This window comes from Diospyros lotus, chromosome 14 (genome assembly GCF_014633365.1).
Source record: "Diospyros lotus cultivar Yz01 chromosome 14, ASM1463336v1, whole genome shotgun sequence".
Classification (NCBI taxonomy): domain Eukaryota; kingdom Viridiplantae; phylum Streptophyta; class Magnoliopsida; order Ericales; family Ebenaceae; genus Diospyros; species Diospyros lotus.
Window position 1 is genome coordinate 25,389,498 of NC_068351.1, and position 20,323 is coordinate 25,409,820.

The window sequence follows — 20,323 nt, forward strand, 5'->3', positions numbered from 1 at the left end:
AAGACGTGTTTGCTTGGTCTACACTGGATATGCCGGGGATAGACCTGGCTGTCATGACCCACCGCTTGGGACTCTACCCTGATTGCGTGCTGGTGAGGCAGAGGAAGAGGAAGAGAAAGTTTACCCCAGAGCGGCTAGAGCTGTAGAGGCTGAGGTGGAAAAGCTTATGGAGGCTAATCATATTCGGGAGGTCGACTATCCAGAGTGGTTAGCCAACGTGGTCCTTGTTTCTAAGGGGTCGGGAAAATGGAGGCTTTGTATTGATTTTAAAGATCTTAATAAGGTCTGCCCCAAAGACAGTTACCCTCTGCCCAGGATTGACGCGTTGATTGATGGAACAGCGGGATGTCAGCTGATGAGTTTCTTGGATGCATTCCAGGGGTACCACCAAATTCCATTACACCTTGAGGATCAGGAAAAGACTGCCTTCATCACAGATAAGGCCACCTATTGTTATCAAGTCATGCCCTTTGGGTTGAAGAACGCCGGAGCTACATATCAGAGGTTAGTCAACAAGCTGTTCAAGGCTCAGCTTGGTCGAAACATGGAGGCTTACGTTGATGATATGTTGGTCAAGAGTCTCTTGGCTGAGCAGCATCCAAACGACTTGGAGGAGTGCCTCCAGACCTTGCGCTAGTATCAGATGAAGCTCAACCCGGCTAAGTGTGCATTCGGGGTGACAGCTGTTAAATTCTTGGGGTTCATGGTGCATTATCGGGGTATTGAGGCTAACCCCTCGAAGATAAAAGCCATTCTCGAGATTCCTTCTCCTCGTAGTATCAAGGAGGTGCAGAGACTAACCGGGAGGATAGCGGCATTAGGGAGGTTCTTGGCAAGATCTACGGAGAGGCAATTGCCATTTTTTAAGGCCTTGACTCGGGTCTAGAATTTTGTATGGACAGAGGAGTGCCAGGAGGCGTTTGAGCAGCTGAAACAGTGTCTGGTCTCCCCCCCAGTCCTAGCTAAGCCACAGTCGGGAGAGTCACTATACATTTATTTGGCTGCCTCGGATGAGGCCGTCAGTTCGGTTTTGGTACGAGAGGAGGACAAAGTTCAAAAGCCGGTCTACTATGTGAGCAAGAGATTAGCTGGAGCCGAGATTCGTTACACTCCAACAGAAAAGTTGGCCTATGCCCTAGTCATCTTCGCTCGAAAGTTGAGGCCCTACTTCGAGGCACACCATGTTATCGTCCTATCAAGTCAGCCATTGAAGCACGTATTAGGAAAGCCGGACTTGTCAGGGAGGATGCTCAAGTGGGCAGTGGAGCTAAGTGCTTTCGACATCGACTATCGACCTCAGGCCATCTATCAAGGCACAGGCTCTTGCTAACTTTTTCGTGGAGGGCACCCTGCTAGTGGAAGCAGACGAAGGGGTTTCTCAGAATTGGACTCTCTCTGTGGATGGCAACTCCAGTGTCGGAGGCAGCGGTGCAGGATTACTGCTCCAGGGCCTCGATGGCCAGGCTTGGCCATATGCCCTCTACTTCGAATTCAATGCCTCTAATAATGAGGCTGAGTATGAGGCGCTCATCGCCGGGCTCAGACTAGCGGAACAGATGGGAGTCAGGGATTTGGAGGTATATTCTAACTTGAATTTAATTGTGCAACAGGTCACAGGGGAGTTTGAAGCCCGGGAAGACGCCATGGCCCAATACTTGGCGATAGCCAAGGATCTTATGGCACGGTTTCAAGCAGTAAAAATCAATCATGTTCCACGGGCGCAGAACGCAGTGGCGGATGCTCTCTCGAGGATAGCTGCCTCTTCCTTCCCCAAGACTTCCCGAGTTGTCTATATGGAATCATTGCCCCTAGAGGAGCATAGAGACAGAAGCGGAGCAACTATGCGTGGAAGGGGCAGAAAGTTGGATGGATCCTATAATAGCATATCTGACCAAGGGATGGCTCCCAGAGGAGGAACAAGAGAGTCGAAACTCAAGCGCCAGGCTGCCAAGTTTTTACTGGTTGGATCAGACCTTTACAAGAAATCCATCACTCAACCGCTGTTAAAGTGCGTTGGGCCTATCGAGGCTGATTACATCCTAAGGGAGATCCAAGCGGGGATTTGCGGCAGTCACATCGGAGCTCGGTCTCTTTCCTAGAAGGCACTTCGGTAGGGGTATTATTGGCCAACAATGATGAACTCACCGCGTCGCTCATCATACCCCTACGCGCCAACGGTCTTACCTGCCACGTGGATCACTTGAGAGACTAACACGTGGCAAGTCAACAATCCAGAGCGGAGCCCGAGAAATTCGGGCCAGGCCGCAAGACCCGTTCCACCTTGACCGAGATTCTCGGGAGTCGTGCCCCCGCTCAACATGGGTTTATCCCGGGTACCCCATAACGGGCCTACATATAAAGGACAAGAATTCTCACCAGGTAGGCCAAGTTTTACAGCTCTTACATTTATTACGATTTGTATTTACTCTATTGATTTGAGCGTCGGAGTTCACCCCGGGGGACCCTAGCCCTGTCACTCCGTTGTCTTGAAGGTCCTATCACCGAGGTCCGACACCGCCAAGTCCAAGGTCTGATTCCCAAGGTCCATTCACAGAGGTGGTACGTGGTGGTCGGTCCCAAAATCCATCATCAGTTCTCATATATAATAAGAGAGGAATAGATTAGGAAAAACAAACATATATAATAAAAGAGGAATAGCTAGGAAAAACAAACATTTGAACAACAATTGAGTTGATTTGTTGCTGCAATCTTGATTTACGGTGGAATACCCACAATCATAGTATATACAGTAGTAATGATTCCTTGGAAGCACAAATCCCTCCCTAGGCGACTTTGAATCTTATCTCCTCTTACAGCCAATCGTGATGCGGGTGGGTCTTCAGCTTCTGGTCCTTGCGTGGCTGAGACTCCTCTTTTCTTTTTGTTGCAGCATTGAACAGACAGTTTAGGATCTACACCTCCGTTCTTCTTAAAAAATGACAGAATACCTACCTCTTATTGTTGTCGTACAGAGTTGCAAGCCCCAACAGTAAGTTTCGCATTGCATTTGCTATTGTACAGAGTTGGTAAGGGGAAGATTGTGGAATTGAGATCCATTAGGCTTGCCCGAGTGGTCAAGGAGTAGTGGGCGGACTGAGTTTTCATGTTCTAATTCATTTCTTGTGCAATTATTGTGGATTAGATTCAAATTTACTTTCCCTGTTAAAAATTGTGGGACCAAACAATGGGGACCCTACAAAGGATATTTCAAAATTATGGAATTGAGGTTTAACCAAGACCCTTGAAGACATCATCTTATCTTGGGTCATGATGAAAAGCTTTCTTGATTTGACCTTTCAATTTTGACTGATTTGTTAGGCTATATAATAATTAAAAAATATTATTGATATATCTTTGTGTACACCTTGAGTTATATATAAATGTGTACTAATGACAAAAAAGTCCCTCATGAGACACATAGAGACGAGGAATATTTTGATTATAATACCCCTTTATATAGTTCAAGATGTATAAAAATAATGTATATCAAGCATGATTTATAATAATTACACCGATGACATCAAGTACAATGCACAAATAAATACGATGGGTGAAACTTAAAATAATGTATTTTATTTAAAAAATAAATTAAATTAAATATAATTGACACAATATTTATAATAATGTTAATTTTGGTTCTCAACAAGTTAGGAGGAGAAAGATTGACAATGTAAATTTATGTAAAATATTATCATATGTGGGAAGTTTTTACATCAAATGTACTATCCATGCATAACTTTTTCTCAAAATGAGTCGTGCTATTTGTACAGGAGAAGTTTGACGATATTTTAGAATTAAATTGACAATATTATCTCATATTCTCTCTTTTTTCTCATTCCCTTTTTGCTATCGCATCTTTCTCTCCAAAACAATCAGCGAGGATGCAGTGAAGAGAGGAAGATGGTAAAAGGCGATTCTTGGAGAGGAAAAGATGAGAAAGGAGAGGAAAGGAAGGGATAAAATGATCATTTAACTTATCTGTAAAATTACATATAAATTTTTTTGTACATATAACATTACACCTTTCAAAATAGTGAATGATGAGAGAAAATTTAAATATAGAATTTTAAGAAATTATAATAAATAAAAATAATTAATTTAATCCTATTTTATTGTATATGTAACAAGAGGAATGTCCAAAAATTAAAATATTTTAAATGAAGATATTTTAAACAAAATTTAATAATAAATATAACGTCTGCAAATTAGTTATTATTAAATGCCATAAGTTTAGATCTTATTAAAAATACAACACTATATGTATCATATTTGCTTATATAATGGAAGAGAATAGAAATACTATATGTATGGTATTTGCTAATGTTTTAACTATTTAAACACAAAATCAATGATGGAGTCGAAATATTCTGGTCGTGGTTGGGTTGGGTACATCTCAAGCTTCTGGTTAGGCACTTTATAAATTTTACAATTTAGCCAATCAGTAATTGCATTTTTCAAAATTAGTCACAGTATCTCTAATACACACAGTATGAATGCGAGTATAAAGAAACTTCCGAAAACGCGTAATATGACGCGCATATTCTGGACGGTTAAAACACGTTGATTGTGAATGAAGAAGAATTGGGGAAGATTGTGTAACGAAACAGTAGATCAATGAGAGGAAACACCCCCCCCCCCCCCAAGAAAATCACCAGTTCGTCCGCATGCTTTGTTTATTGCTGATAAAGATTAGAGATTGCGTGCTTAAAGGGAATCCTCCATTCTTTTGTAACGATACGCATAGGAGCAGGGCATAACCGATGCTCGATTGATTTCACTCTTCTTCTTCTTCTTGGTGCCAAAACCCCTACTGTCAGGTCAACACTTGATGTTGAATGTGAACACTTGATGTTGCCGTCTTCAATCTTTCTTCTGGGGTTCCTACTTGGGGCACTCGCTATATTCGCCGCCCAAGCTGCGGCAGTGGTGTATGTGATCATCAGATTGAAGCGACGAGCCAAACAATATGATGCCAAGGCGTCATCGCAAGCACAATCGCGATCTTCTCGATCCGTCTCCGATCACCACTCTCTTGATCCGTCTTCTTCCAGTTACAGAAAGAAGGTTGGCTAATCACTGCTATCGTTTAATTCCTCTGTTCTTTGTGATGCTGCTACTCGTTTGTCCAAAATTTGAGTTGCGTTATTTAGTGAAGTATATGCGTCGTCGTTGGTATGTTGTATCATTGGTTTATTCGTCTAGGGAAAAGAAGTAGGCATTTGGTTATTTCCATTGAATTTTAGGCGTTAAAAGATATTTCAAATTGGGATGTCATGGAAATGTGGGAATTGGTGTTGTCATTTTGTTTCAAATGATTTTAATAGGTCGTGAAATACAGTTGTAGACCGACATTGTACAAGTGATGATGTATCCATAAAATAAACTGATCTAGTCTGTGTAGTCAGAATGGTTCAGTTATAGTTCTCTCATTTAAAGGAAATGCCAAACTTTTTTTATGTTTGAAACATGTTTTTGTTGAATTGTTAGCTCTGATTTTTCTTTTGTTCCTTTTAATTGGCAATGAAGGGAGGAGGGGGTGGAAGTGGGGGAATGGAGGTTTAAACCTCCGGTTGCTTTTGACTGTTTATAGTGACTTCTTTACCTTGTATGCACTACTGAGTTTCTTATTTATTTGTTGGATAAGATACATTTCATATCAATTTTTTTATTTACCTAGGGGTTGGTGAATTTATGTGAGACTTTAGGGTTTGCATTGTTTCATAAGAACATAGCTACAAAATAAAGGCCCAGCAGCCTAGGTATGTGACAATCCCTTGGTTGGGTTTTTTGTTCTACTGTGAGTGGACGAACTTTAGAGGGATAATGCTTATATGAAAGTAACTCAAACCCCTTTTCAGGTCTAACTTTATTGTGTAATGTGTAGATGGGCTTATCATTGTCTTTGATAGATCAAAACGTAGGAGGATTGTTGTACTACCATTGCTTATTGGTTTGAACCATGTTTTGGATAATGCATAAGTTACATAAAATATTTGATCTTTCAATTCAAATTAAACACATAAATAATAACACAAATATATATTGAACATAATTGAAGGTCACATAATGATCAGTTTAATATCATTGTCTTTTCAGAAAGTTTAGAATGGATATTATAAAATAAATAAAGTTTAGGTTTGCAAGAAGTGATAAAAAGAAGAGGGGGCGTGTGCGTGCTGGGGGGCGTGCTATAAGACTCGCTTTATTTAGATCTAGGAAGAAATCTGAATTGTGCCTCCCTTTTATTGATATGAAACATGGGATCATATTGTTTCCCTCAGACAATTCTGGCAGAGCTTTAAAAGATTTGTGAAAATTCTGTAAAATATAGTTCCTCTATCATATTAGAAGGATTACAGTTGCTTTCTCTATAAATTTTTAGGAGATTCTATGCCAAGAAAGATTACTAGCCAGCAATTAGAAACTTCCAGAGGCATAGCAATACAACAACAACAACAACATATCCAGCCTTTATCCCACTATGTGGGGTTCAGCTACATGAATTCTAGACTTCCATGTATTTCTGTCTTTTGTCATATCCTCATTTAGATCCATATATTTCATATCAAATTTTAATGTCTCTTCTAAAGTCTTCTTGGGTCTACCTCTACCTCTTTTTGTGACTAATTGTTCCATTTCATCAACTCTCCTCACAGGAGCGTCTCTTAGTCTCCTTCTTACATGACCAAACCATCTTAGTCTAGTCTCTCTCATCTTTTCCTCGATTGGCACTACTCCTACCTTATTACGAATAACTTCATTTCTAATTTTATCCTTTCTTGTATGTCCGCACATCCATCTTAACATCCTCATCTCTGCTACACTCGTCTTTTGCTCATGCTGGTATTTGACTGCCCAACATTCTGAGCCATACAGCAAGATTGGTCTTATAGCTGTCCTATAAAATTTTTCTTTCAATTTTAATGGGATTTTACCATCACATAACACCCCCGATGCATTTCTCCATTTTAGCCAACCTGCTTTAATTCTATGTGCGACATCCTCGTGGATTTCTCCATCTTTTTGAATCACTGATCCCAAATATCGAAAATGGTCTTTTCTTTGTAAGATTTGGTTTTCTAATTTTATTATAACATCATCCACTCTTGCATTTTTACTAAATTTGCATTCCATATATTCTGTTTTCTTTCTACTTAATTTAAATCCCTTAGATTCTAAATTGTTTCTCCACAACTCAAGCTTAGTGTTCACTCCTTCTTTTGTTTCATCCACCAACACTATGTCGTCTGCAAATAGCATACACCATGGCACATCTGTCTGAATATCTTTAGTGAGTTCATCCATTACTAGGGCAAATAAGTATGGACTTAGTGCAGAACCTTGATGCAGTCCTATTGTAGTTGTAAATGGTTCAGTATCCCCTCCGCATGTTTTGACCCTTGTCTCTACACCATGATACATGTCCTTAAGGGCTTGTATATAGGCTATTTTGACTTCTTTCTTCTCTAAAACCCTCCATAATACTCCTCTAGGGACCCTATCATAGGCCTTTTCTAGATTTATAAACACCATATGTAGGTCCTTCTGATGATCTCGATACCTTTCCATTAGACGCCTCAGTAAATATATAGCTTCCATTGTTGACCTACCAGGTATGAAACCAAACTGATTTTCTGACACCTTTGTTTCCTTTCTGAGCCTCTGCTCTATTACTCTCTCCCAGAGTTTCATGGTATGGCTCATTAACTTAATTCCTCTATAATTTTCACAGTTTTGAACATCTCCTTTGTTCTTGTATATAGGAACCAAAGTACTCTTCCTCCACTCATCTGGCATCTTTTTTGATTTAAGGATGGCGTTAAATAGTTGCGTTAGCCAGGAGATGCCTTCTTCTCCCATGCATTTCCATGCTTCTATTGGTATATTATCTGGTCCCACTGCCTTATGATTTTTCATCTTTTTTAATGCTTGCCTTATTTCATTTGAACTTATGCGTCGATAGAATGTGTAGCTCACATTCCCTTCGGAGTTACTAAGATATCCCAACCTAACTTTTGTGTCACCACCATCATTGAATAATTTTGTGAAATACTCATTCCATCTCTCCTTAATCGCTCCATCATTTACTAAAACATTTTGATTGTCATCTTTTATGCATTTCACTTGATTTAAATCCCGTGTTTTTCTTTCTCTTGCTTTAGCTAATTTATATATATCCCTTTCTTCATCTTTTGTATCAAGTCGTTTATATAGATTCTCATATGCTTTTGACCTTGCTTTACTAACAGCTCTTTTTGCTGCATTATTTGCTTCTTTATAGTTTTTTTGATTTTCTTCATTGTTGCATTGATATACCGCCTTATAGCAAGTTTTCTTATTTTTAATTTTCAATTGTACCTCTTCATTCCACCACCAAGACTCCTTAAGGTTAGGGGCTCTACCATTTGTCTCTCCAAGGACTACCTTTGCCGTGCTTCTCAGAGCATTAGCCATTTCTTTCCACATTTAGTTTGTCTGTCTTTCTCCATTCCATTCCCTTCTACACCTTAATTTTTCTTTGAAGATTAGTTGTTTCTCCTCTTTTAAATTCCACCACCTGATTCTTGGATTTTGTTTTATGTGATTTTTTCTCTTCCAATTTCTTACTTGGACGTCAAGTACTAGAAGTCTATGTTGAGTAGTCAAACACTCTCTCGGTATCACCTTACAATTCCTACAACATAACCGATTCTCTTGTCTCATGAGGAAGTAATCTATTTGGATGCTTGAGGTGATATTTTTATATGTGATTAAGTGTTCGTCCCGTTTTTTGAACCTAGTATTGGTTATAATGAGCCCATATGCCATAGCAAAATCTAGGATAGATTTACCCTCATTATTAATTTCCCCGAATCCATGCCCTCCGTGTACCTCTCTATATCCGTTTCCGTCTCTACCCACGTGCCCATTTAAGTCACCTCCTATAATCATTTTCTCTCCTCTTGGTATCATTTGTATGAGTCCCTCTAGGTCCTCCCAGAATTTTGCTTTTATCTCATCACCTAACCCCGCTTGTGGTGCATATGTACTAAAGATATTCATAGTCATTCTTCCTAGACTAATCTTCACCATAATAATCCTATCCCCTATTCTCTTTACATCCACTACCTCATTTATTAAGCTTTTATCCATAATAATCCCCACTCCATTTTTCGCTCGATCAGTTCCTGTGTACCATATTTTATATCCAGCTTCTGATAAAGTTTTTGTTTTTTTCCCTATCCATCTCGTCTCTTGAAGGCATATAATATTAATTTTTCTCCTAATCATCACATCCACCACTTCCATAGCTTTACCTGTTAATGTTCCTATGTTCCATGACCCAATCCTTAATCTATGATTTTGTTTTTGGCCTTGACTTTGGATTTGATTTTGTTTTTGGCCTTGACTTTGAATTTGATTTTGTTTTTGATTTTGATTTTGGTTTTGGTTTTGATTTTAGACTAGCTTCTTTACCCACATCCGTCTAAGCAAATGCGGGAACCCTTGCTCATTTATCACTACATCCGGGCACCGATGCAGCGGCCCTAGCTCACTTGTCACTACATGGGGGCAGTGTAGCGCGTCGCTATGAAGGGTTACGCCCACGCCCAAACGATTTTTCATAATTTGCCTAGAGTTCATGTTTTGGATCCGACTAAGTTTTACGTTGGCTGTCGGCTACCTAACACAACCCTCCTCCTTTATCCGGGTTTGGGACCGGCAGTGGATAACATCCCCAGGCGGAGTTTCCAGAGGCATAACAATGCAAATTTTAAAAATACCAGGTCTTTACTTTGGCCAAAAGTTTAAATCCTGTGACCTAGGAAAAAAAAAAGAGTCTAAATTCTGTAACTTACCAATTCCCAGTTTACCACTTCTTCACTTATCCTTGAACAATTTATGTCCCATGTTATCCTTTTCTTTTTTTTGAAAAGGAAAAAAAAGAGATTTAGATAAAGAGAATATTTTCCCAGCTTTTATATAATTCATTTCCCTAGCCTTTTTCTGCTGCATTTCTATCCATTTCTGGTCACTCACTCTCTTTTTACCGCCATCTTGAGAACCAAATTATTCCTTTAGCTGGATTAGTTTTATTGTATGGTCCCTTTTGTGGGTTAGACATAAAGTACTGAACATCCATGACCCACAATGGCAAGAGTGAGTACTAGGTTTCTCTTTTTCAAGTATGATTCAATTTTGGTATGCAAATTGGGACCACACAATTGTATGACTCTTGTTTTTTAAGTTGTAGTTATTTGTATTTCCTGATATATTATGATCCATAAAGGAATTAGAAAATCAGAACAAAGAGTAGTATACATCTTTGACAAGCTGGGCAGCCCTCCCTTAATTTGCTCTGAGGATGTGTCACCATTTTAGGAGGCTCATCTCTTTGTGAGGGTCAGGGGGGGTTATCATGCAACCTTATCCTTGCTTTGCCAAGAGGTTGTTTCTATAACTTGAACCAATGGTCCTACTGAATTTCACTGTGCTCTCTACCATTGATTTCTCTATTGCAAATCCATTAGCAAAAAGTTTACTTTATGATTATGTGAAAATTAGTTTCCATGTAAACAATATCTTTCTTAACCATTTTCATATAATAGTTAAAACCTTTCTTTATTTTTCATAATGTAGCTGAAATCTTAAAATTTCTGGTCTTTTAGAAAATATTGATCTAGCCAATGAATCATGCAGTTAATTCATATATCAATTGGAACGACAAAGTGTACCACTACATGTCCGAGTAAATCACATCCTTCTAAACTGTCTTAATGTAATTATAGCCTTTGTTTTTTGTTTCGATAATAGAGTTGATATATTAGAATTATTATTTTTAGGAATTGTTGATCTAGGTAAATTGAATCACATACTCAATGCATATGTCAATTGTTAGGGGAAAACTGTAATAAATGACCCAATAATTTATTATATTGATTCTGATTCCACATTGGGGGTTGAAGCGCCAGTATTATAATTATCAGTACAAATCCAAGATGAAATAGTATTATAATATGAATGGTTAGTTAATATGAATGGGGGTTGATGCCATTAAAGTGGAAGTGTTATACTCTTGCTAAAAATAAACAAACAAACAAACAAACAAATTGAAGTATTTCGGATGTAAAATCTCATTAATATTTCCATCCTAAGTTTCAATTTTGAAATTGTTTGTCAATGTTCACTTTGATGTCTCAGGGAGCTGTTTGGGTTTTAGAACCGGAAAAGCTTCCAAAAGCATGGCTTGCAGACAAAGTGCCAGGACAACAAAAGCAGAAGAAAGAGATCTTCGAGGTTTCCCCAGTCCATAAATACGCAGAAATCAAAGATGATTCAATTATTCTAACAGAAGCAGATGGTTCCCGTACAGAAATTCAGCTAAAGGGTTGTACAGTAGTTGCTGTTTCTGCCTCAAGCTTTTCCTCGAGAAAATGGTGAGCTAGCATAAGAGACATAATTTTCATCATTATTTATTTATTTGACTAGTTTTTCTTATAGACTATATTGCAATTTCCTTTGTTATTTATTTCTTTTCTTAATATGTTTTAGATTATCTTGGTTATTTTATGTTGAACTGCAAAGACATCTATAATGGAGGTATTAGTAATGATGAGGATGGGCGCAAGGGAGAAGCACTTGTGTTTTCGCATTAGTAATAGATGATTTGATAAACCTGATGAGGTGAACATCAGAATGAGGGTGCACTATATGGGATATGTAATACCCGAGATTTTTCAGAATCAAATATGACGTAATGCCTGAGACAAAAGTTCATTTTTTGAGCTAGGGACAAAGTCGTAATTATGAAAGTTTGGATACAAGTGCAATTGACCCAAAATCTTGAGAATTAGTGTAAAAGATATGAATTTCAAAATATCTTTGGATTTCAAACTTCAATCAAATGTAGTTTTGGATTGTTTTAAAGTCTAAGTGCAAGTCTTTGTTTAAAGTCCAAGTCTTCTCAAAGTCTTCTCCAAGTCTTTTGCTTAGCCTCCAAGATTACTTAGTTTCCAAAGTCTCCAAACTTTATCCTTAAGGACACGTGGCAAGCAACCATTGGGTTATTTGAAAGTTAAGTTAAGGCCTCATGATAATGGGACAAGTGGCACAAAGTGATTAGCCACATTTTGGAAGATAATTATGAGTCATGATGAGGGTGCTTGGGTGGCAAGACACGTGGTGAAATATGATTGGCCTAAGGTGTTTATAAAAGGAGACTTTGGGTTGTAGAATTGAACGTTCAAGAATTCAAGGGAAACTTTGGGGGAATTTTGGTGGGATTGAGAGAGAAGAAAGTAAGGATTTTAGAGAGATTTTCTAAGGAAAAGAGGGGGAGGTTTTGTCCGAATCAAAGTGGAAACAACTTCATCGGAAAGTTCAGAGTTCATACTAAAACTACCGAAAAACAGCGAGGTAAGTCCGTTCTAAGCTTATATTCCTATAGAGAGGAAAGAAAGGAAGTCATACTTTTAAGAAATATTGTTTAATTAAGTCAGAACAATCCTATGTAAAAATATTTAAAGTCTGGTTTATGAAAATACATGTTTTCTACAGAAAACCCATTCCCGTAGACGGTGAACCTTCCCAACAAGGTAAACCTTAAAGGTGAGTAGTTCTTGTGCATGCTTCTTGCTTCCTCTTGATCATTCTTGGTTTCATTTGTGGATGGTTTGTTGCTTATGTCTTATGTTCCATTTGTTTCGAGCATATCCTTTCTACTTTATTGCATCGAGTTTGACCATGACAGCTTTCGTGCGTGGCTTGTGATCATATTCCTTCTACTTTGTCATACATCTTGTCACTTGGTGACTTTGGCTAGTTGGTGGCTTGTCGTGTGTGAACTACCACGGGGGCTTGTATAAGAGGGCTGACCACGTGAGCCTATGTAAGGGGGCTACCTCGAGTTTGTGTAAGGGGGCTGAGGGGTTCATACATGGCAAGTAAGGAGGATATCTCGTGCCTGTGTAAGGGGGCCGAGAGGTTACATCTCATGTTTTATTGCTTTTGAGCAAATCTTGCTTATTTTATATGCATCTCGGTATTTGTATTTGTGCCTAGTTGTTGGGACATCACAGGGGATCTCGTGCTTTTGCGGTGAGCCTAGATCTCGTGCTTTTGCGGTGAGCCGTGATCTTGGGAGATTTCGTTCTTATTTCTACATGTCTCATGGCAAAGCTGCATATTGCTCTTGCGTGCATAGTTTCTTTCCTTGTACCACTCACTTAGATGTAATAATCTAACTTTGGTGTTTCATACCCTTGGGATATTCAACGTCCCAGGTATCTCAGCGTGTTAGGTACTTGGAGATAAGCAAGAGAAAAGGACTACGAGGAGGTTGAAGTTTAGTTTAACTTCCTGTTACTCATGTACTATGAATCTTATGTAATCTTTTGATTTGTTTGAGAGTTGTGTATCGCAGTTGTATAAACAGGGGTTATGTAGGGCTTGGATTTACTTATTATGCTGTTAAAGTTGTAAGTCGTGGTTGCTATGTGCTGTGATCGTGGTAAGAGATATTTGATGATTTTTTTGAAGTCACGCATTACGGTGTACTCATATTAGAGGTTTTATTATTGGAAATCTTTTTTATCTAACTTTAGCTAGCTATCAGGTTCGATCATTCGCTTTCGTTGGTAAGGATTTCCATAACGCCCTTGGGGGATATTAGTTTGTATTTAGTTTCATTATATATTTGGAAAAAATGGGGCGTCACAGGATACACCCGTCTATACCTCTTTCATATTTTCCTTAGATGCATGTTCACAAAAGTACACATACTACGATCATATTACAAATGTAGTATATATACTCTCTTGACGTCATTCTTCTGTAAAGGCTAAATAACTAACAATAAGTTATGACTTTACATTGCCGTGTACATCCTCTTATCTTTCTATGAAGGAGGCCTTAGCCTTGTGTTATGATGTCCTGAAGGTCAAGGTGGGTTAAGGGTTTCTTCTAAGCATTTAGCTTAAATTCCAACTTGTGTACAAGTTAGTGGCCTAAGTTCATAAGGAGGAGGCAGCTGACATCTCCACTAGCCCATGCTCCCTTCATTAATGAAGTAGTCTCCCAAATATGCCACTAAGCACCCAAAACACTCAACCTTTAAACCAAGTAAATACAGCCTTTTCCTAAGTATGCTCACTCCTGCAGGTGAAGCTAAGTTTCCCAGCTACAAGCAACCTCTATTTCGAGCATGCTAACTGCTTTTCTGTAAGAGCTTAGTCATATTTTGCAACAATGAAATATGCATATTTATTTAGTACATTCCATTCAAAGGTTAAAGATAGGTCCTTGAGAACCAGGTTCCAAGCCTCAGCCAATGTATCAGTTGCACGGAATGTAGTGCAGTAATTAGGAAACACAGACAGCATGCACAACTGCATCAATGCATTTAGGGGTATTACACAGTATTGCACCTTTTTGTTCTTTAGTGGGGAAGAAGAAGAAGAAGAAGAAGAAGAAGAAGAAGAAGAAGAAGAGGACTACAGGTCAGGCCTGCGCAAGGCTTTGACATAGGTTAATAGCTTGATCATATGCAACTCTACCTAATCCTCAACATTTGGTGACACAGTGTAGGAAGCGATTTAGACCAGTTTGTGGTTGAAACTGAAGACGGAATCAAATTTAAGAAAATAAATATGATATTATTCTAAAGCTACTTTCTAATATTTAGAACAAGAATATTTATAGGCTAATCTAAACCTTAGTTCACCAGGAAAAGGAATTCCTAGCTGAATCAGGAAGAGAAAAACAAAAGTCATATCCTAACTAAAGTAGAAAACTGAAATTCTAATTGAAGTAGAAAACTAAAACTGAAATCCTAACTGCAGTTGGAAATCCTAATTGCAGTAGGAAAACTGAAAGGCATCCTAGTTGCAGCAGGAGATCAAAAGGCTCATCTGGCTTCTTTCGGACTCTTTTGGGCTGGATGTTGTTAGTCCCCTCCACTTGAGAAAAACTCGACCTCGAGTTGTCATGAAGATTAGGGTACAGGGGTTCATTGGGGGAATGATAGGTATAAAGATCTGCAACGTTGAATGTCTTGGATATACCCATTTAGTTTGGCAAATCTACTACATAGGCATTGTCATTGATCTTCTTCAAAATTTTGTAAGGACCATATTTCCTGGGCTGTAACTTGCTGTAAGTGCCTGCTGGAAATCTTTCCTTTCGCAGAAACACCAACACATCATCTCCGACTGAAAACAACTTCTCTTTACGATGTCAATCAACAGCTTGTTTGTACTTAGAGTTAGCTTGTTGCAGCTTCTGCTTCACATCTTCCTGCATGGTCTGCCACTGTTCTGCCATATTCTGAGCAGCTATGCTGACTCCTAGATCCTTTGGCAGCTTGATTAGATCCAAAGCGTGCTGTGATGTCTTCTAATACACAACTGAAAATGGTGATCATCCTGTGGCATTGTGAATAGCACTGTTGTAAGCAAATTCTGCTTGCTCTAGTGCTAAATCCCATTGTTTGGGCCTGTCACCATAGATGCTTCGAATGAGGTTGCCTAGAGTTCTGTTCACTGCTTCTGTTTGTCCATCTGTTTGAGGGTGGGCCGTATTGCTGAAATTCAATGAAGAGTCGAACATCTTCCATAAAGTTCTCCAGAAATGGCTAAGGAACTTGGTGTCTCTATTTGAAGTGATGGTCTTTGGTACTCCATGTAAATGGACTACTTCTTTGAAGTATTTAGCAATACCATCCGCATCAGCAGTCTTCTTGCAAGGGATGAAATGATCCATCTTTGAGAACCTATCAACAACAACAAAAATAGAGTCCATACCTCGTTGAGTTTGCAATAAACCCAACACAATATCCATCAATAGATCCTCCCAAATAGCTTTAGGAATAGGTAAAGGCATATATAACCCTGAATTCTGCGACTGTCCCTTAGCAGTTTGGCATATACCTTTGCACAAATCTGGTTACATGCCTCCGTAATTGTGGCCAATAAAAACGATCACTAACTGTAGCAATGATTTTATCACGACCAAGATGACCAGCTAGACCTCCTCCATGTAAGTCTCAAATCAATTTTCCCTTAGAGAGGAACGAGGTATGCAAAGCTGATTTCCTTTCATCAAGTTACCCCTCATGGATATGAAAATCATCCGTAGGTCCATTGCTATTGCACTTCCCCAAAAGAACTTGAAAATCCTCATCTTTCTCATACAACTCCCTTCAATCATTCAAAACCCACAACTTCTGTGCTCAATGTCATCAATAAGTTTACTCGTTTGCTTAAAGCATCCGCCACTTTGTTTTGCACTCCCGACTTGTACTTTAGTTTAAAAGGGAATTTCTACAAAAACTGAGACCACCTGGCATGCATATCATTGTTGATTCTCTTCTGGCTATTCAAGTACTTCAAAGTTTCATGATTCGAGTACAAAACAAATTCTTAGCCAACTAGAGATTGCCCCCGCATTTTCAAAACTCGAACAACAAAATAGAATTCCTTGTCATATATTCTCCACTTCCGCCTTGCTTCACTCAACTTCTTGTTGAAGTATGCTATGGGCCTCTTCTCTTGGGACAAGACTACCCCTATCCCTACTCCATTGGCATCATAGTCCACTTCAAATAGCTTGTCAAAATCTAGCAATGCCAATATTGGGGTAGTACACTGTCATGACCCAAGATTCTATAGAAGGGCATTATAGTAATAGACTTAGCAAGTTGTTAGGAGATATTTTGTAATGCTGTTACAGCACATGGATGCTGTTATTTTTGTTAGAGGAAGCCTATAAAAGGCTGTTGGTAGGGGAAGGGAAAGGCATGCTTGAATTGATTAAATGAATATCTGATTCTCTCTCATTTTCTCTCTACTTCTCTCCCTCATTTCTCTCTACATCCTTCCCCCATTTCTGTCCAAATATCCCTCTAAACTTTCTGTTCTTAGTTCAACTCAATCGGATTCTTCCGATTGTCCATTTCAACCGTTATGAACCCTAGGTTCATGACAAATTAGTATCAGAGCAATCCATCCTTGGCTGTGGTTTTGATTCGAATTCCTACGGTGATTATCGGCTGTTGATAGGCGATTGTTTCCAATTCGATTCAGAGGATATTAAGATCAGTAGTGAACGAGAGAGAGCAAAGCAGTTCTCGCCAACTGCATCAATTAATCCTAACCAGTTCGAAATTGAAAGGTGGAGTAGGTCAGGAGGTGACGGCCACAATTCTCAGCAACCCAGGCGGATTCAAGGAGCTACCATCGGTTAGTGGTCCTCGGCTCAGGAGGTAGCGACTAGTGCAGGAGTTCCAAGCCATCGCGGTTGTGCAGTGGGTTTCTGGCGATCGTGGTTTGGTCGGTGATTGGGCAGAACCTGAGGAAGGAAGCGTTGATTCATCATTGGTTAGGTTATCACTGGTAAGAGGTTCGCGACTGTTGCAAGTTGAAAACAGCAGGGGAGCAGGTTCCGTAATCCATTGCGACTTGACTATTGGAGGCAACGCTCCTCGGGGAAGAAGCAACGATTGAAGTCAGAATCGAACTTGGATTTGGAAGGCGTAGCCGAGTAGAGCAAACTCAGATTTGAAAAGCAAAACCGAGCAAAGTCACTTCGGCTCGGAATTGAAGACGACGTAGGCTAGGAGAGGTCCGCAGTAATACTGATTTGAATTTGGAGGTGAATTAGAGTGGCGCAGTGGAACCGGTGATTCTCGGCTAGTAGGTTAGGATTGTGGTTAGTAAGGAGTCCGTCAAAGGCGGTGCCGTGGACAGCCAGAGGGTTGCGACTGTCCAAGGGGAGTGTGAGTTGTCGAGGGTGAAGCGGATGGCCCAGATCGGAAGACCAGTTCGACCATACCGATAAGCTTCCTGTAGGCGCGGTTGTGGTGTTGCGGTTTTGATCGAACAGAGTTCTGTGGGGCGTTGCTGCCTTGATCGGCATTGTGTGTGCTACGGTTGTGGCTGCCTTCCAACCTATGCTAGTGATTTTGGAATCCGAAGGTGATCCAGTGACAGATCGGAGCAGGCTGTCAGCAAAGGAAACAAGAGGTAGATTTTGGCTGTAAAATTTTTGGCTAACTTGGGTCAAAGTGGAAAGGCAAAGAGGAGTGGGTGCCCGACTCTTGAGTTGCAATTGAGGCGAATCTAGAAACTGCTACAACATGCAAAATAGAAGCATGTATATAACTCCCATTCCTTGGCCGTCGAAGTATGTTGTTGGTGAAAATTCAGCCATGGGTAGCAGTGCATATCCGAGACCATTGGAGTCTCAGTTGCAGCAGAAGAATTCTTCATTTTCAGTTGGAATGGAGCATCAATGGCAGCCAAGGAAGGCTGCATTTTCAGTGGGGTGTCCTACTCATGAAGTTAGGGGAGGCAGTGCACACATGAAGCAAAATGCTTCATTTTCAGTGGGAATGAAGCTTCAATGGCAGCCAAAGAAGGCTGCATTTTCAGTTGGCAGCAATAAGGAATATAAGAAGGGAATCAACCAATTGGACAAAAGAACCAGCAGTGGGTTTGATGAAGAGTGCAAGGAATTTGGTCGAATGTTTCACGAGAAGTTGCAAGAATTTGCAATGATACTATCTAAGGAGTATCATTACAGTTTTCCCGCCGAATACTTTGATGACTATCATGGAAGTTTTAATAAGGAGGAGTTTCTTAAAATGGAGAAGCCGAAGGAGAAGACAAGAAAGTGGGAAACTGATTCATCATTGACTTCTGAGTATGTGCTTGGGTATTTTGAATTAGGCAGCAATATCAAGAAGGATGTTGGCAGCATCAAAGATGATATTGGTGATGGATTACATCCTTTGAAGGGAACTTGTAATGAACAGATTGATAGGGCAGCCAATGCAGAGGGATCATCTGATATTGCTAAAAAAGAAGTACAAATAGAGGGGAATTGCAGTCTACAAAAGGGAAAAGAAGTTGCTGAATTACTTGCAGGGAATCCAGAGATCATAATTGAAACTGCAGTCATCATTAAGGATGTTCTAGGTGATAATCGAGGAGGTCCAAACTAAGAAATGATTGGGGAAGTCAATCAGAAAACAGTACTGATGGGAGACAACAAGAAATTGGGAGACTTGGACATGAATTCGGCCACAACTGCTTTGCAACCAGCTCTGCAACAATGGAAAGAGCTAATACCTCGTCATAGCTGGCAGTTAAAAAATGAAGGATTATTGAAGGAAGAGGAAGCGGAGGATTTAGTTAATAAGCAAGTTATAAATTGTGTGGGAAAAGATGGAAAGGATGAAGTGCAAATGGCAGCCGCTGAGAAATCATTGGTAAGGATTAAGGTGGATATTGCTAAAATAGAGCAAGGCCATGGGATGAATGGGAATAGAGTAGAGGTTGCTATGGAGGTAGGTATGTCATCCTTCCTAGTATTGGATGGGGGGATTGAGTGTAATTGGACAGCCATTGCAGGACTTGGGTGCATCGGACTTGAACTTGATAAAGTTTTTTCTGCTGGAGTCTTGCGCCAACTTAGTCTTGGAATTAATCTTGAGAACCTACAAACGAAGAAGAAGAAGCCTAGAAGAAGAAAGAAGGAAAGAGGCATGACTGGGATTGAGAAGGTTGGAATTGGTTAATAGCAGTGACCAATTGTTGAAGTTCTTGGGGACAAGAACTCTTTCAAGGGGAGGGGAATTGTCATGACCCAAGATTCCATAGAAGGGCATTATAGTAATAGACTTAGCAAGTTGTTAGGAGACATTTGGTAATGCTGTTACAGCACATGGATGCTGTTATTTTTGTTAGAGGAAGTTTATAAAAGGCTGTTGGTAGGGGAAGGGAAATGCATGTTTGAATTGATTAAATGAATATCTGATTCTCTCTCATTTTCTCTCTACTTCTCTCCCTCGTTTCTCTCTACATCCTTCCCCTATTTCTGTCCAAATATCCCTCTAAACTTTCTGTTCTTAGTTCAACTCAATTGGATTCTTCCGATTGTCCATTTCAACCGTTATGAACCCTAGGTTCATGACGTACACTACTTTTCTTTTAACATAGCAAAACTAGTGTTGACTTCCTCTCCCTAGTGGAATTTCCCCTTCTTTAAACACTCGGTTATGGGTGTGGTGATGCTACTAAAGTTGCGTATAAAACACCTGTAGAAAGTTGCCAATCCATAGAAACTTCGCACCTCAGTGACAATTTTCGGGATTGGCCACTCTCTAATGGCTTGGATCTTTTCTTCATCTATTTGTATCCCTTCAGCACTGATAATAAAGCCCAAGAATAGGAGTTTGTCTGTCATGAAACTTCACTTCTTTAGGTTCACATACAACTTATTCTCCTACAAGACTATTAGCACTTCCCTCAAGTGCAAAAGGTGCTCTTCCTCGGATAGACTATAA

General features: G+C 39.7%; 2 protein-coding genes across 4 annotated transcripts in view; both read left to right on the top strand.

The window, feature by feature from the left end:
• Positions 1-643: 643 nt before the first annotated feature.
• On the top strand, positions 644-2,099 carry LOC127790964 (uncharacterized). Its single transcript, XM_052320700.1, has 3 exons — positions 644-787; positions 887-1,254; positions 1,301-2,099. Exons 1-3 carry the CDS (start codon positions 644-646, stop codon positions 2,097-2,099), a joined length of 1,311 nt encoding a protein of 436 aa, XP_052176660.1.
• Positions 2,100-4,570: 2,471 nt separating this feature from the next.
• LOC127789861 (uncharacterized) overlaps positions 4,571-20,323 on the top strand; it is an 89,197-nt gene continuing 73,444 nt past the window's right edge. Inside the window, exons 1-2 of one of the 3 annotated variants that reach the window (XM_052318909.1) lie at positions 4,571-5,064; positions 11,182-11,417. In XM_052318909.1, coding sequence (XP_052174869.1) covers positions 4,849-5,064; positions 11,182-11,417 — 452 coding nt within the window. In that variant the 5' untranslated portion in view covers positions 4,571-4,848. The remainder of the gene's footprint in view (positions 5,065-11,181; positions 11,418-20,323) is intronic. The other 2 variants (XM_052318908.1, XM_052318907.1) reach the window with 2 other exon arrangements.